This window comes from Polyodon spathula, chromosome 8 (genome assembly GCF_017654505.1).
Source record: "Polyodon spathula isolate WHYD16114869_AA chromosome 8, ASM1765450v1, whole genome shotgun sequence".
NCBI classification, from domain to species: Eukaryota; Metazoa; Chordata; class Actinopteri; order Acipenseriformes; family Polyodontidae; genus Polyodon; species Polyodon spathula.
In genome coordinates, this window is record NC_054541.1 from 28,278,366 (window position 1) to 28,294,279 (window position 15,914).

At 35.0% G+C, this 15,914-nt stretch overlaps 2 protein-coding genes across 2 annotated transcripts; both read left to right on the plus strand.

The window, feature by feature from the left end:
- Positions 1-3,658: 3,658 nt before the first annotated feature.
- On the plus strand, positions 3,659-5,909 carry LOC121320244 (sulfotransferase 6B1-like). The gene is made up of 6 exons (XM_041258495.1): positions 3,659-3,874; positions 4,009-4,217; positions 4,406-4,532; positions 4,708-4,802; positions 5,104-5,290; positions 5,422-5,909. The coding sequence occupies exons 1-6, from the start codon at positions 3,736-3,738 to the stop codon at positions 5,538-5,540; spliced, it is 876 nt and encodes a 291-aa protein (XP_041114429.1). The 5' UTR covers positions 3,659-3,735; the 3' UTR covers positions 5,541-5,909.
- Positions 5,910-10,245: 4,336 nt separating this feature from the next.
- LOC121320245 (sulfotransferase 6B1-like) lies at positions 10,246-12,496 on the plus strand. Its single transcript, XM_041258496.1, has 6 exons — positions 10,246-10,461; positions 10,596-10,804; positions 10,993-11,119; positions 11,295-11,389; positions 11,691-11,877; positions 12,009-12,496. Exons 1-6 carry the CDS (start codon positions 10,323-10,325, stop codon positions 12,125-12,127), a joined length of 876 nt encoding a protein of 291 aa, XP_041114430.1. The 5' UTR covers positions 10,246-10,322; the 3' UTR covers positions 12,128-12,496.
- The last annotated feature ends 3,418 nt before the right edge of the window (positions 12,497-15,914 follow it).

Below are 15,914 nucleotides of genomic sequence, written 5' to 3' on the forward strand. Positions count from 1 at the left end.
AGAAAAAAGACAGACATACACAAACCCCCAAGATGGCCATCCTGTTTGTAAGAAACGTGGGCTACAGTATTTATATTCATGTGCACAAAATTAGCAATAATTCAATTAATTCAGTAAGGCATATCAAGGGGACTGAGTGAAGAAGCTACTAAAAAGGGATACAAATCATTTATAAAGGGTTAGACAACAATATATAAAATGAGCTCTAATCAAATAGCCATGTAAAATTATAATAACAAAACATGCTATCGCAAAATAAATATGCAAAGGATGCCATTATTGACCCTGTTACATATTCCCTACCAGGCATTTTATAAAATAAAGTCACAACTTACTTGTGTAACATTGATGGCTTTAATACGCACAGGATGTAATGACACATCTCATGGTTTTGTGACACTAATTCAGTCTTGTATTTGTAAGGAAATTTCACAACTTGTTCCATTGCATCTATTGTCTTGTCATATTTTTAAGATACAGGTACCGGTAGTAGCAAAATCTATTTTTCCCTGATTTGTTCCTTTCCCTTCCAGAATTAGAATTAGAAACAACAATTATTACAAAAATATTTGGGTGTCAATCATATGGTGAAAAAAGTTACCTTATTTGTTAAATATTTGAATGTAGAATAATATAATAAATAATATAATTATCTAGCATAGACGCTTTCATCAAAAGCAATTTACAGAGACTAGGGTGTGAACTATGCATCAACAGCTACTGCTGCTGCTACACATTCACTTACAATAGGACCTCGGTTTTATGCCTCATTCAAAGGACAGAGCAGAAGGAGGTTAAGTGACTTGCTCAGGGTCACACACATTGAGTCAGCAGTTGATTAGAGATTTGAACTGTAGACCTACTGGTAACAAGCCTATTGCTTTAACCATTGGCCCACCAAGTTTGCCTTTAAAAATCTCAAATTTTAAGTCCAAGTTAATGGCATCAATCTCAAATTCTGCATATTTAATATGAAGCTTTTGAATATAAATGTCCAAGTTAATGTCATAATTATCTGCTGGAACTCGACCAGGACATTAACTTCAGAATAGATTTTTTTTATATACAAATGCAAATTGAATAAAACTAAGTACCCTTGTCAATGTTTCATATTCTACCTGTTGTATTATCTTCAATCCATCAGGTCAATTAATAACAAAAAGGCAATACAAACTATATGAATGGTATTGTATAGGCTTTAACAATATATAAATTCCCTGAAGAAGTGAACATGATGAGTTGTAACCTGCCTTCCACTTTCCATGGATTGCCCAGAGCTAACCAAATCACACCGGTGTGCATGGTTTACTTCAGAATCACAACATGAGAGACATGGCCGGACACAACACAAGCGTTCTTCACTTTGAAATTTGCATTACATTTTTTGTTTGTTTCTTTTATCCAAATTGGTGTGTCCGAGAATTATATTTGGAGATAAACTTTCTAAATTGTATGTCTTAACTTAGAATCTGTTCTAAATCTCTGCTCCGTTCAATTGAGGGACAACTGGATTCTGCATTCTGAATCACACTTTATTACCAAACCCACAAGTTCATATTTTCTATAAACACTTTGATTGTATGTATGCGGCTGTTTAAGTTTTTTTTTTTTATTTGTGTTTCTGTACAGTATTTGTAACAGAACTAAGCTTACAAAAGATTTTGAGAATCCTGAGAAAAGAGGAAAGTGACACCCAACTTAAATTGTGCAAAAATCCCGGCTTTGGTTGTGGTCAGACTGTTATGGAGGTTTGTCACTACGTTTCTATTACGCCACTCAATGGCTTAGTTTACATGCAACCTTCACATGAGAAAAAAAAAAAAAAAACATGGAAAAACTTGACCAAAACATTAGTTACAATGTAAAAATAAGAGCCATTTTACCATACCAATGTATTTAGGATTAGGAAAAGCAATAGCGAGCAATGATTTGACAAGGATTTTCCCTTATTTGGGTTTTAATAAGAAATGTGAATTCTGTGCATATCTTCCACACATTTTTGCATTTGAAGAGCTCACATTCCTGCTCTGTGAAGCCAAGGGGCAATTGCTGGCGTGATGCTTGCCTGAATCTTTGTTCCAATTCAATACACCATTGTGGCACTAGCATTGCACCTTTATGCAGGCACTGTCTAATAATCCCACAGACAAGACAGATGTTAGTAGGTGCCCTGATTAGTTTATTAAATCTTTCCAGAACTGCCATCCTATCATTGTCTCATTTTTTATTCTGTTTTTAACAAGTGCACCTCATTGTTATAAAATTGTATGTAAACAAACAGCGAAATGCGCCTCTGTTTCTTTTCCTACAAAGTGTTGGAAAGTGTTCGAGCTCTTGAGCAAAATTTGAATCAGACACAAGTCGCTGAGCAATTTGGTGTTTCCTGTTCTGGTGAGTTGCTTCACCATACTGTTAAATAATTTTGTGCATGTCTTGAATATTACTCCTGTACATGTATTCATAATTAATCTAGAGCTGCTGGTGCTGCATTTATTTAACACAGGTAAGGGTATTAATATAGTTTGACAGTTAGTTTATTAATCTTAGTTTGTGTGTTACTTTATTATTGTAGTTTATTAACATACACTTGCCTATTGCTTTTCTTTTACTTATTCAGTTCATTTCATATTTTGATGCAAGTGCGTCATGACAGTTTAGTTTTACATGTAAAACTAACGTAATACATGTTTATTTATTGATTGATTCATATTGTGTCTGGTGGCTAACTCCGTCTTAGAGAACAGTTCGGCTAAGAGAACACTTTGCTTGCTTCCCAAGGGGTGTTCTCTTAGCCGGACAATACTGTACAACTGTAAAGTTTGTCTTTGAGTTCAACTGTGTTCACCCTAAGAAAATAAATATGAGAAATGTTAGTTGAGAATTCAGTTCTGTGCAACAAGGGGTATTGTCACTAGGGAAGTTTTTGTTTTGTTTTTAGTAATCTGTTTCTCTTGTACGGTAATTTTAACAGTACCTCAGCCCACTAATGATTTGTGAACTTAAAGAAAAGAGGAAAGTGGCACAAAGTGTAAAAGTCCCTGTATTGCATTATCTTTCTTGATTTTGGTTGTGGTCTGCACAGGCAGTGCACAAAGTAGTTAATGTGCAGACTGTGCCGAGATTTCATTGAATGATTCATTAGCAATCAAGTCTCGATAGAGCTGCATAAAAGAGTCAGTGTTTCACACATACAGGGTTGGTGTTCAGAGTGGAGAACGGGAGAGAGAAGGAGGTAGAACTTTAAAAACTAAAACATAACAAAAAATAATTATTTAATAAATCTGTGCATCGGCACTTTACTCATCATTCTGTGTCTATCTACTTCCTGGCACAATGTCACCCACCAAGCTAATCTGTGACATAAATAAAAAAAAATGAAAAAACTCTCTGAAACAGAGGAAAAAAGGTTTCATGAACTACAAACCTGATTTAAATAAAATGGGTTCTTAAAAAAAAGTAATTAACAAAACATTCCTTAAAACAAAAAGTTGTGTGAATATCCACCTCACATCTAGTGGTACTATTAAATGCCTCATCATCTTTACGAGAGAGACTTGATTACACCATTTCCTTCTGGTATGTTTCTTAAAACATTCCTTTACATAACTGATAGTTTCCGGTTCCCAGCTGAAAGACAGATATATAACGAGAGAAATGTTTCTCATGCACCCAGATAACGCAGTATCTAGCTCTTTCTGAAGACATTTGACAAACTCTAAAGACATTCAACACAAGATGCCAGAACAGACTGAGCTCATTCACACCTTCAATGGCATTCCATTTTCTACAAGAGTATCAAAAGAGCTCCTTCAGTCCCTGGACACCTTTGAAGCCAGAGAAGACGACGTGTTATTAGTTTCATATCCAAAATCAGGTAAGACACATTTCTGAATATTATTTGATATCTTTCCGTGAACTTTACTAATTATTAAAAGTTGATCTATCAGAAATGGGTAGATCAGTGTACACAGACTGCTTGACTGATGTGTGTTTTGAAACTCTTCCTAGGCACGCACTGGCTTGCAGAGATTATGAAGAATCTGTACCACAGCCACAATGAAGACAATGGGGTTAGCAAAGTGACACTGACATCACCTCTGGAGTTCGGAGATCTCTCCAAATTCGATGAGCTGAGAAACCTCCCCAACAAGAGGCTCATCCCAACACACCTCAACTATGAGATGATCCCAGTGCAGTTCAAAACAAAAAAATGCAAGGTAACAAAAAACAGCCATTATGTTTGTTGCTTTATCAAATAACACGACCATGAAATCGTAAAGTATCACAGCACAGTGCAGTAATAAAGGATACTACTTTTCAACATTACGCTGTGCAAACATCAAATTATTAAGAGATGGTGTCTGAATTACACAAACTAAAATTATTATCTTGTTCTTGCTTCCAGATGATTTATGTGATCAGAAATCCTAAGGACACCGCTGTTTCATTGTACCATTATTACAAGCAGAACCCCAATCTGCCCAAGATTGAGAAATGGTCCACCTTTTTAGAAATGTTCTTGAAAGGAGAAGGTAAATATGACTAATGTTTAGATTGAGATGGAAAAATGTGAAGAACATCAATTAAATTTGCATGTTGTTAAAAGAGTTACCACCATGTCCTTTTAATTTTCATATCAGACATGATGCATGATGCAAAAGTGTTAATTTGATACAATAATTTGCTTTGCCTGTATTTGTATTGCAGTTGTATGCGGTTCCTGGATTGACCATGTCCTTAGCTGGGAAAAGAGCAAAACTGATGAAAATGTCCTTGTTCTGTACTACGAGTCCTTAAAGCAGGTGAGTTCAAAATGGAGCACAGGCATGGACATCATCCATTTGATATTGTCTTACATTAGTGTAGAACTAAAAAGTCACTTTGAGGAATGAAGTTAACTGGAACAATCCCTGTTATATATTCCATAGCAGATGCACGTTGGGGAAATTTGTAGAAAACATTATTTAGTTTCTCTGGAACATGATGGTCTGATTCTTTTCTTTTCCATGCTATCCCACTGGGGTTAATTCAATCAATTAACACCAATACATTTTGCCATTCCCTCAATGTAAAACTAAACTGTCAAATGTATGTTTTTCATAGGATCTTCCAAAACATGTCAAGGAGATCAGCACGTTTTTGGGCATCAATGTCACTGAAGATCAAGTCAAAGACATTTCAAAGAAATCTTCCTTCAGTGAAATGAAGGACAAGGCAGAGAAGGAGAAAGTGAATCCAAACCACACGGTCTGCGTACTGACTTCCAACAAGAAGCTGATATTTAGGAAAGGTAAGAGTTTCATCACCACTGAACTAAAACTAAAGCACTGCAATGCTAAAAGAGGGCATTGATAAGCCCAAAACAACAGGGTATTTATTAACTTATGCAAATAATACATTCAAATACTTTATGTCTTTCAGGTACTGTTGGTGACTGGAAAAATCATTTCACTTCCAAGCAGAATGCCAGGTTTGACGAGCTGTTCAGTGAAAAAATCAACTCCAGTGAATTAGCAAGACGTGTGGAATATGAGAGTTAGAATATAAAGACCAATTGCACACTTATTCTATTAATGATGTAAATAAACTGCAATACTGCAGAATGGGATTTTCCAATGTAATCTCTTGTCAAAACTGACTCCCTTGTTATTGGGTAAAATCTGTAAGTCATGTTACTTTCTGCTGGTAACAAGTCTGATTCACTTTGTGTTGGTGAATCAAAAGGAAAACATTTTTTTGTATTAAATGTATAAATATGCTTTTTTAAAAATAATATTTATTTATTTATTTAATTATTTGTGTATGCGTTTGGAATTGTTTTTTTCTTTTCAGTGGTTATTTTCTGTACAGCATTAATGTATAATAGATGTTAAATTCTTGCACTCAATAAAGATTTACAATTAACAGAATTACTGAATTCTAGTTATTATTGATGAGTGGACCCAGCAGCGTTGCTATTTGTATAAACTCTGATATCCTTGTTGGTACATCGTAAACCAATTATTGCCATACAACTATGGATCAACTGTGTTCCCCCTTCAAGTAATTTTCAATTGTTCATTATTATAAAAAGTGTTAAAATCAAACGTAGATTCAATTTTTAAAAAGCTGTATACTCTTCTTTACCTTATGAGCCTCTTCAGCAATTATCTTCCATTATACTTTCCTTGAAGAACAAACCACTCCAGTATATTTTTGTATCAGTAATGCTGGATTTACTAACATTATAGAATCAGCCATAATTATTTAACTTCTTATGAGTGCTTTTTGGTTTGATTTGTAAACTATTTGTAACACCCCCTCAGACACGGGGCATGCAAAATTAGGTTAAAATATTTTTGCATGCTTAAGTCCAGGGCTTGTATCCAAAAGGTTACCGGTTCAAATCCCATCTTTGCCACTGACTGACTCACTGTGTGACCCTGAGCAAGTCACTTAACCTCCTTGTGCTCCATCCTGCGGATGAGATGTTAAATCAATGTCCTATTGTAAGTGACTCTGCATATAATGCACAGTTCACAGCCTACCTCTGTAAAGAGCTTTGTCATGGTGGTCCACTATGAAAGGCGCTATATAAAAAAATGAAGATATTATATTAAAACACAGAGGGGTTATTTTGAATATCAGAGCATATTTTGAAAACTCAGAGCAAAATATTATATAATAATTGATGAGGTTCTTTTTTATTCAGATAGCAGAGCTAAAATACAGGGAACAGTGTCTCTGGGAAAAACACACACGTGATGCATACCAAATCAATGGAAATGTATTGATTGGACAGCATGTTTAAAATCCAATAAACCAATGTCTGTGCGGAGGAGGGAACATCACAGAGGAAAATCAGTATGACAAAATCTCACTTTAATTTCAGTACCATATACAATATAAAATATGCACTAATCAAATAAACATGTCAAATTATAATAATAAAACATGCAATCGCAAAATAAATGTGTGAAGGATGATGGGCCATTATTGACCGTGTTACATATTCCCTACCATATGTTTTATAAAATAAAGCTTATAGTAAACATTAACTTGTGTAACACTGATGGCTCTAGTATGCACAGGATGTAATGACACATCTCATGGTTTGGTAACACTAATTCAGTCTTGTATTTGTAAGGAAATTTCACAACTTGTTCCTTTGAATCTATTGTCTTGTCATATTTTTAAGATAGAGGTACCGGTAGTAGCAAAATCTATTTTTCCCTGATTTGTTCCTTTCCCTTCCAGAATTAGAATTAGAAACAACAATTATTACAAAAATATTTGGGTGTCAATTATATGGTGAAAAAAGTTATCCATTTTGTTAATTATTTGAACGTAGAATAATATAATAAATAATATAATTATCTAGCAGATGCTTTAATCCAAAGCAACTTGCAGAGACTAGGGTGTGAACTATGCATCAACAGCTGCTGCAGCTGCACAGTCACTTGCAATAGGACCTCGGTTTTACGCCTCCTCCAAAGGACAGAGCACAAGGAGGTTAATGACTTGCTCAGGGTCACATGCATTGATTCAGCAGTTGAGCAGGGATTTGAACTGGGGACCTACTGGCAAGAAGCCCTTTGCTTTAACCACAAAGTTAACGACAACATTATCTGCTGGAACTCCACCAGGACATTAACTTCAGAATAGATTTTTTTATATACAAATGCAAGTTGAATAAAACTAAGTACCCTTGTCAATGTTTCATATTCTACCTGTTGTATTATCTTCAATCCATCAGGTCAATTAATAACAAAAAGGCAATACAAACTATATGCATGGTATTGTATAGGCTTTAACAATATATAAATTCCCTGAAGAAGTGAACATGATGAGTTCTAACCTGCCTCCCACTTTCCATGGATTGCCCAGAGCTAACCAAATCACACCGGTGTGCATCGTTTACTTCAGTATCACAACATGGGAGACATGGCCGGACACAACACAAGCGTTCTTCAGTTTGAAATTTGCATTACATTTTTTGTTTGTTTCTTTCTTCCAAATTGGTGTGTCCGAGAATTACATTTGGAGATAAACTTTCTAAATTGTATGTCTTTATACTTAGAATCTGTTCTAAATCTCTGCTCTGTTCAATTGAGAGACAACTGGATTCTGCATTCTGAATCACACTTTATTACCAAACCCACAAGTTCATATTTTCTAAAAACACTTTGATTGTATGTTTGCGGCTGTTTAAGTTTTTTTCATTTGTTTTTCTGTACAGTAATTGTAAGAGAACTAAGATTACAAAAGATTTTGAGAATCCTGAGAAAAGAGGAAAGTGACACCCAACTTAAATTGTGCAAAAATCCCGGCTTTGGTTGTGGTCAGACTGTTATGGAGGTTTGTCACTACGTTTCTATTACGCCACTCAATGGCTTAGTTTACATGCAACCTTCACATGAGAAAAAAAAAAACATGGAAAAACTTGACCAAAACATTAGTTACAATGTAAAAATAAGAGCCATTTTACCATACCAATGTATTTAGGATTAGGAAAAGCAATAGCGAGCAATGATTTGACAAGGATTTTCCCTTATTTGGGTTTTAATAAGAAATGTGAATTCTGTGCATATCTTCCACACATTTTTGCATTTGAAGAGCTCACATTCCTGCTCTGTGAAGCCAAGGGGCAATTGCTGGCGTGATGCTTGCCTGAATCTTTGTTCCAATTCAATACACCATTGTGGCACTAGCATTGCACCTTTATGCAGGCACTGTCTAATAATCCCACAGACAAGACAGATGTTAGTAGGTGCCCTGATTAGTTTATTAAATCTCTCCAGAACTGCCATCCTATCATTGTCTCATTTTTTATTCTGTTTTTAACAAGTGCACCTCATTGTTATAAAATTGTATGTAAACAAACAGCGAAATGCGCCTCTGTTTCTTTTCCTACAAAGTGTTGGAAAGTGTTCGAGCTCTTGAGCAAAACTTGAATCAGACACAAGTCGCTGAGCAATTTGGTGTTTCCTGTTCTGGTGAGTTGCTTCACCATACTGTTAAATAATGTGCATGTCTTGAATATTACTCCTGTACATGTATTCATAATTAATCTAGAGCTGCTGGTGCTGCATTTATTTAACACAGGTAAGGGTATTAATATAGTTTGACAGTTAGTTTATTAATCTTAGTTTGTGTGTTACTTTATTATTGTAGTTTATTAACATACACTTGCCTATTGCTTTTCTTTTACTTATTCAGTTCATTTCATATTTTGATGCAAGTGCGTCATGACAGTTTAGTTTTACATGTAAAACTAACGTAATACATGTTTATTTATTGATTGATTCATATTGTGTCTGGTGGCTAACTCCGTCTTAGAGAACAGTTCGGCTAAGAGAACACTTTGCTTGCTTCCCAAGGGATGTTCTCTTAGCCGGACAATACTGTACAACTGTAAAGTTTGTCTTTGAGTTCAACTGTGTTCACCCTAAGAAAATAAATATGAGAAATGTTAGTTGAGAATTCAGTTCTGTGCAACAAGGGGTATTGTCACTAGGGAAGTTTTTGTTTTGTTTTGTTTTTAGTAATCTGTTTCTCTTGTACGGTAATTTTAACAGTACCTCAGCCCACTAATGATTTGTGAACTTAAAGAAAAGAGGAAAGTGGCACAAAGTGTAAAAGTCCCTGTATTGCATTATCTTTCTTGATTTTGGTTGTGGTCTGCACAGGCAGTGCACAGAGTAGTTAATGTGCAGACTGTGCCGAGATTCAATTGAATGATTGATTAGCAAACGAGTCTCAGTACAGCTGCATAAAAGCAGTATGTTTTTACTCACTCTGGGTTGTGTGTTTGAGTGGAGAACGGGAGAGAAAAGGAGGTAGAACTTTAAAAACTAAAACATAACAAAAAATAATTATTTAATAAATCTGTGCATCGGCACTTTACTCATCATTCTGTGTCTATCTACTTCCTGGCACAATGTCACCCACCAAGCTAATCTGTGACATAAATAAAAAAAAAATGAAAAAACTCTCTGAAACAGAGGAAAAAAGGTTTCATGAACTACAAACCTGATTTAAATAAAATGGGTTCTTAAAAAAAAGTAATTAACAAAACATTCCTTAAAACAAAAAGTTGTGTGAATATCCACCTCACATCTAGTGGTACTATTAAATGCCTCATCATCTTTACGAGAGAGACTTGATTACACCATTTCCTTCTGGTATGTTTCTTAAAACATTCCTTTACATAACTGATAGTTTCCGGTTCCCAGCTGAAAGACAGATATATAACGAGAGAAATGTTTCTCATGCACCCAGATAACGCAGTATCTAGCTCTTTCTGAAGACATTTGACAAACTCTAAAGACATTCAACACAAGATGCCAGAACAGACTGAGCTCATTCACACCTTCAATGGCATTCCATTTTCTACAAGAGTATCAAAAGAGCTCCTTCAGTCCCTGGACACCTTTGAAGCCAGAGAAGACGACGTGTTATTAGTTTCATATCCAAAATCAGGTAAGACACATTTCTGAATATTATTTGATATCTTTCCGTGAACTTTACTAATTATTAAAAGTTGATCTATCAGAAATGGGTAGATCAGTATACACAGACTGCTTGACTGATGTGTGTTTTGAAACTCTTCCTAGGCACGCACTGGCTTGCAGAGATTATGAAGAATCTGTACCACAGCCACAATGAAGACAATGGGGTTAGCAAAGTGACACTGACATCACCTCTGGAGTTCGGAGATCTCTCCAAATTCGATGAGCTGAGAAACCTCCCCAACAAGAGGCTCATCCCAACACACCTCAACTATGAGATGATCCCAGTGCAGTTCAAAACAAAAAAATGCAAGGTAACAAAAAACAGCCATTATGTTTGTTGCTTTATCAAATAACACGACCATGAAATCGTAAAGTATCACAGCACAGTGCAGTAATAAAGGATACTACTTTTCAACATTACGCTGTGCAAACACCAAATTATTAAGAGATGGTGTCTGAATTACACAAACTAAAATTATTATCTTGTTCTTGCTTCCAGATGATTTATGTGATCAGAAATCCTAAGGACACCGCTGTTTCATTGTACCATTATTACAAGCAGAACCCCAATCTGCCCAAGATTGAGAAATGGTCCACCTTTTTAGAAATGTTCTTGAAAGGAGAAGGTAAATATGACTAATGTTTAGATTGAGATGGAAAAATGTGAAGAACATCAATTAAATTTGCATGTTGTTAAAAGAGTTACCACCATGTCCTTTTAATTTTCATATCAGACATGATGCATGATGCAAAAGTGTTAATTTGATACAATAATTTGCTTTGCCTGTATTTGTATTGCAGTTGTATGCGGTTCCTGGATTGACCATGTCCTTAGCTGGGAAAAGAGCAAAACTGATGAAAATGTCCTTGTTCTGTACTACGAGTCCTTAAAGCAGGTGAGTTCAAAATGGAGCACAGGCATGGACATCATCCATTTGATATTGTCTTACATTAGTGTAGAACTAAAAAGTCACTTTGAGGAATGAAGTTAACTGGAACAATCCCTGTTATATATTCCATAGCAGATGCACGTTGGGGAAATTTGTAGAAAACACTATTTAGATTCTTTGGAACATGATGGTCTGATTCTTTTCTTTTCCATGCTATCCCACTGGGGTTAATTCAATCAATTAACACCAATACATTTTGCCATTCCCTCAATGTAAAACTAAACTGTCAAATGTATGTTTTTCATAGGATCTTCCAAAACATGTCAAGGAGATCAGCACGTTTTTGGGCATCAATGTCACTGAAGATCAAGTCAAAGACATTTCAAAGAAATCTTCCTTCAGTGAAATGAAGGACAAGGCAGAGAAGGAGAAAGTGAATCCAAACCACACGGTCTGCGTACTGACTTCCAACAAGAAGCTGATATTTAGGAAAGGTAAGAGTTTCATCACCACTGAACTAAAACTAAAGCACTGCAATGCTAAAAGAGGGCATTGATAAGCCCAAAACAACAGGGTATTTATTAACTTATGCAAATAATACATTCAAATACTTTATGTCTTTCAGGTACTGTTGGTGACTGGAAAAATCATTTCACTTCCAAGCAGAATGCCAGGTTTGATGAGCTGTTCAGTGAAAAAATCAACTCCAGTGAATTAGCAAGACGTGTGGAATATGAGAGTTAGAATATAAAGACCAATTGCACACTTATTCTATTAATGATGTAAATAAACTGCAATACTGCAGAATGGGATTTTCCAATGTAATCTCTTGTCGAAACTGACTCCCTTGTTATTGGGTAAAATCTGTAAGTCATGTTACTTTCTGCTGGTAACAAGTCTGATTCACTTTGTGTTGGTGAATCAAAAGGAAAACATTTTTTTGTATTAAATGTATAAATATGCTTTTTTAAAAATAATATTTATTTATTTATTTAATTATTTGTGTATGCGTTTGGAATTGTTTTTTTCTTTTCAGTGGTTATTTTCTGTACAGCATTAATGTATAATAGATGTTAAATTCTTGCACTCAATAAAGATTTACAATTAACAGAATTACTGAATTCTAGTTATTATTGATAAGTGGACCCAGCAGCGTTGCTATTTGTATAAACTCTGATATCCTTGTTGGTACATCGTAAACCAATTATTGCCATACAACTATGGATCAACTGTGTTCCCCCTTCAAGTAATTTTCAATTGTTCATTATTATAAAAAGTGTTAAAATCAAACGTAGATTCAATTTTTAAAAAGCTGTATACTCTTCTTTACCTTATGAGCCTCTTCAGCAATTATCTTCCATTATACTTTCCTTGAAGAACAAACCACTCCAGTATATTTTTGTATCAGTAATGCTGGATTTACTAACATTATAGAATCAGCCATAATTATTTAACTTCTTATGAGTGCTTTTTGATTTGATTTGTAAACTATTTGTAACACCCCCTCAGACAGGGGGCATGCAAAATTAGGTTAAAATATTTTTGCATGCTTAAGTCCAGGGCTTGTATCCAAAAGGTTACGGTTCAAATCCCATCTTTGCAATTGACTGACTCACTGTGTGACCCTGAGCAAGTCACTTAACCTCCTTGTGCTTCACCCTACGGATGAGATGTTAAATCAATGTCCTATTGTAAGTGACTCTGCATATAATGCACAGTTCACAGCCTACCTCTGTAAAGCGCTTTGTGATGGTGGTCCACTATGAAAGGCGCTATATAAAAAAATGAAGATATTATATTAAAACACAGAGGGGTTATTTTGAATATCAGAGCATATTTTGAAAACTCAGAGCAAAATATTATATAATAATTGATGAGGTTCTTTTTTATTCAGATAGCAGAGCTAAAATACAGGGAACAGTGTCTCTGGGAAAAACACACACGTGATGCATACCAAATCAATGGAAATGTATTGATTGGACAGCATGTTTAAAATCCAATAAACCAATGTCTGTGCGGAGGAGGGAACATCACAGAGGAAAATCAGTATGACAAAATCTCACTTTAATTTCAGTACCATATACAATATAAAATATGCACTAATCAAATAAACATGTCAAATTATAATAATAAAACATGCAATCGCAAAATAAATGTGTGAAGGATGATGGGCCATTATTGACCGTGTTACATATTCCCTACCATATGTTTTATAAAATAAAGCTTACAGTAAACATTAACTTGTGTAACACTGATGGCTCTAGTATGCACAGGATGTAATGACACATCTCATGGTTTGGTAACACTAATTCAGTCTTGTATTTGTAAGGAAATTTCACAACTTGTTCCTTTGAATCTATTGTCTTGTCATATTTTTAAGATAGAGGTACCGGTAGTAGCAAAATCTATTTTTCCCTGATTTGTTCCTTTCCCTTCCAGAATTAGAATTAGAAACAACAATTATTACAAAAATATTTGTGTGTCAATTATATGGTGAAAAAAGTTATCCATTTTGTTAATTATTTGAACGTAGAATAATATAATAAATAATATAATTATCTAGCAGATGCTTTAATCCAAAGCAACTTGCAGAGACTAGGGTGTGAACTATGCATCACAACAACTGCTGCTGCAGAGTCACTTACAATAGGACCTCGGTTTTACGACTCATCCATAGGACAGAGCACAAGGAGGTTAATGACTTGCTAAGGGTCACATTCATTGATTCAGCAGTTGAGCAGGGATTTGAACTGGGGACCTACTGGCAAGAAGCCCTTTGCTTTAACCACAAAGTTAACGACAACATTATCTGCTGGAACTCCACCAGGACATTAACTTCAGAATAGATTTTTTTATATACAAATGCAAGTTCAATAAAACTAAGTACCCTTGTCAATGTTTCATATTCTACCTGTTGTATTATCTTCAATCCATCAGGTCAATTAATAACAAAAAGGCAATACAAACTATATGCATGGTATTGTATAGGCTTTAACAATATATAAATTCCCTGAAGAAGTGAACATGATGAGTTCTAACCTGCCTCCCACTTTCCATGGATTGCCCAGAGCTAACCAAATCACACCGGTGTGCATCGTTTACTTCAGTATCACAACATGGGAGACATGGCCGGACACAACACAAGCGTTCTTCAGTTTGAAATTTGCATTACATTTTTTGTTTGTTTCTTTCTTCCAAATTGGTGTGTCCGAGAATTACATTTGGAGATAAACTTTCTAAATTGTATGTCTTTATACTTAGAATCTGTTCTAAATCTCTGCTCTGTTCAATTGAGAGACAACTGGATTCTGCATTCTGAATCACACTTTATTACCAAACCCACAAGTTCATATTTTCTAAAAACACTTTGATTGTATGTATGCGGCTGTTTAAGTTTTTTTTTCGTTTGTTTTTTCTGTACAGTAATTGTAAGAGAACTAAGATTACAAAAGATTTTGAGAATCCTGAGAAAAGAGGAAAGTGACACCCAACTTAAATTGTGCAAAAATCCCGGCTTTGGTTGTGGTCAGACTGTTATGGAGGTTTGTCACTACGTTTCTATTACGCCACTCAATGGCTTAGTTTACATGCAACCTTCACATGAGAAAAAAAAAAAAAAACATGGAAAAACTTGACCAAAACATTAGTTACAATGGAAGAAATAAGAGCCGTTTTACCATACCAATGTATTTAGGATTAGGAAAAGCAATAGCGAGCAATGATTTGACAAGGATTTTCCCTTATTTGGGTTTTAATAAGAAATGTGAATTCTGTGCATATCTTCCACACATTTTTGCATTTGAAGAGCTCACATTCCTGCTCTGTGAAGCCAAGGGGCAATTGCTGGCGTGATGCTTGCCTGAATCTTTGTTCCAATTCAATACACCATTGTGGCACTAGCATTGCACCTTTATGCAGGCACTGTCTAATAATCCCACAGACAAGACAGATGTTAGTAGGTGCACCTGATTTGTTTATTAAATCTTTCCAGAACTGCCATCCTATCATTGTCTCATTTTTTATTCTGTTTTTAACAAGTGCACCTCATTGTTATAAAATTGTATGTAAACAAACAGCGAAATGCACCTCTGTTTCTTTTCCTACAAAGTGTTGGAAAGTGTTCGAGCTCTTGAGAAAAACTTGAATCAGACACAAGTCGCAGAGCAATTTGATGTTTCCAGTTCTGGTGAGTTACTTCACCATTCTGTTAAATAATTTTGAGCATGTCTTGAATATTGCTCCTGTACATGTATTCATAATTAATCTAGAGCCGACGGTAACGATATATTTAGATTTACGACCACAGGTCATTAAATTTGTGTCCATCCCATTAGTTTGACAGTTAGTTTATTAACGTTAGTTTGTTTGTTATTTTATTATTATAGTTTATTAGCATACGCTTGCCTATTGCTTTTTTCTTATTCTGTTCATTTCATATTTTGATGCAAGTGCGTCATGACAGTTTAGTTTTACATGTAAAACTAACGTAATACATGTTTATTTATTGATTGATTCATATTGTTTCTGGTGG

Bases quoted from the DNA above. Each gene is read 5' to 3' on its own strand.
- LOC121320244 (XM_041258495.1), top strand. From the start codon at position 3,736: ATGCCAGAACAGACTGAGCTCATTCACACCTTCAATGGCATTCCATTT. The intron at 3,875-4,008 runs GTAAGACACATT...AACTCTTCCTAG, and splicing joins AGTTTCATATCCAAAATCAG to GCACGCACTGGCTTGCAGAG. The intron at 4,218-4,405 runs GTAACAAAAAAC...TCTTGCTTCCAG, and splicing joins TCAAAACAAAAAAATGCAAG to ATGATTTATGTGATCAGAAA.
- LOC121320245 (XM_041258496.1), top strand. From the start codon at position 10,323: ATGCCAGAACAGACTGAGCTCATTCACACCTTCAATGGCATTCCATTT. The intron at 10,805-10,992 runs GTAACAAAAAAC...TCTTGCTTCCAG, and splicing joins TCAAAACAAAAAAATGCAAG to ATGATTTATGTGATCAGAAA. The intron at 11,878-12,008 runs GTAAGAGTTTCA...TATGTCTTTCAG, and splicing joins GAAGCTGATATTTAGGAAAG to GTACTGTTGGTGACTGGAAA.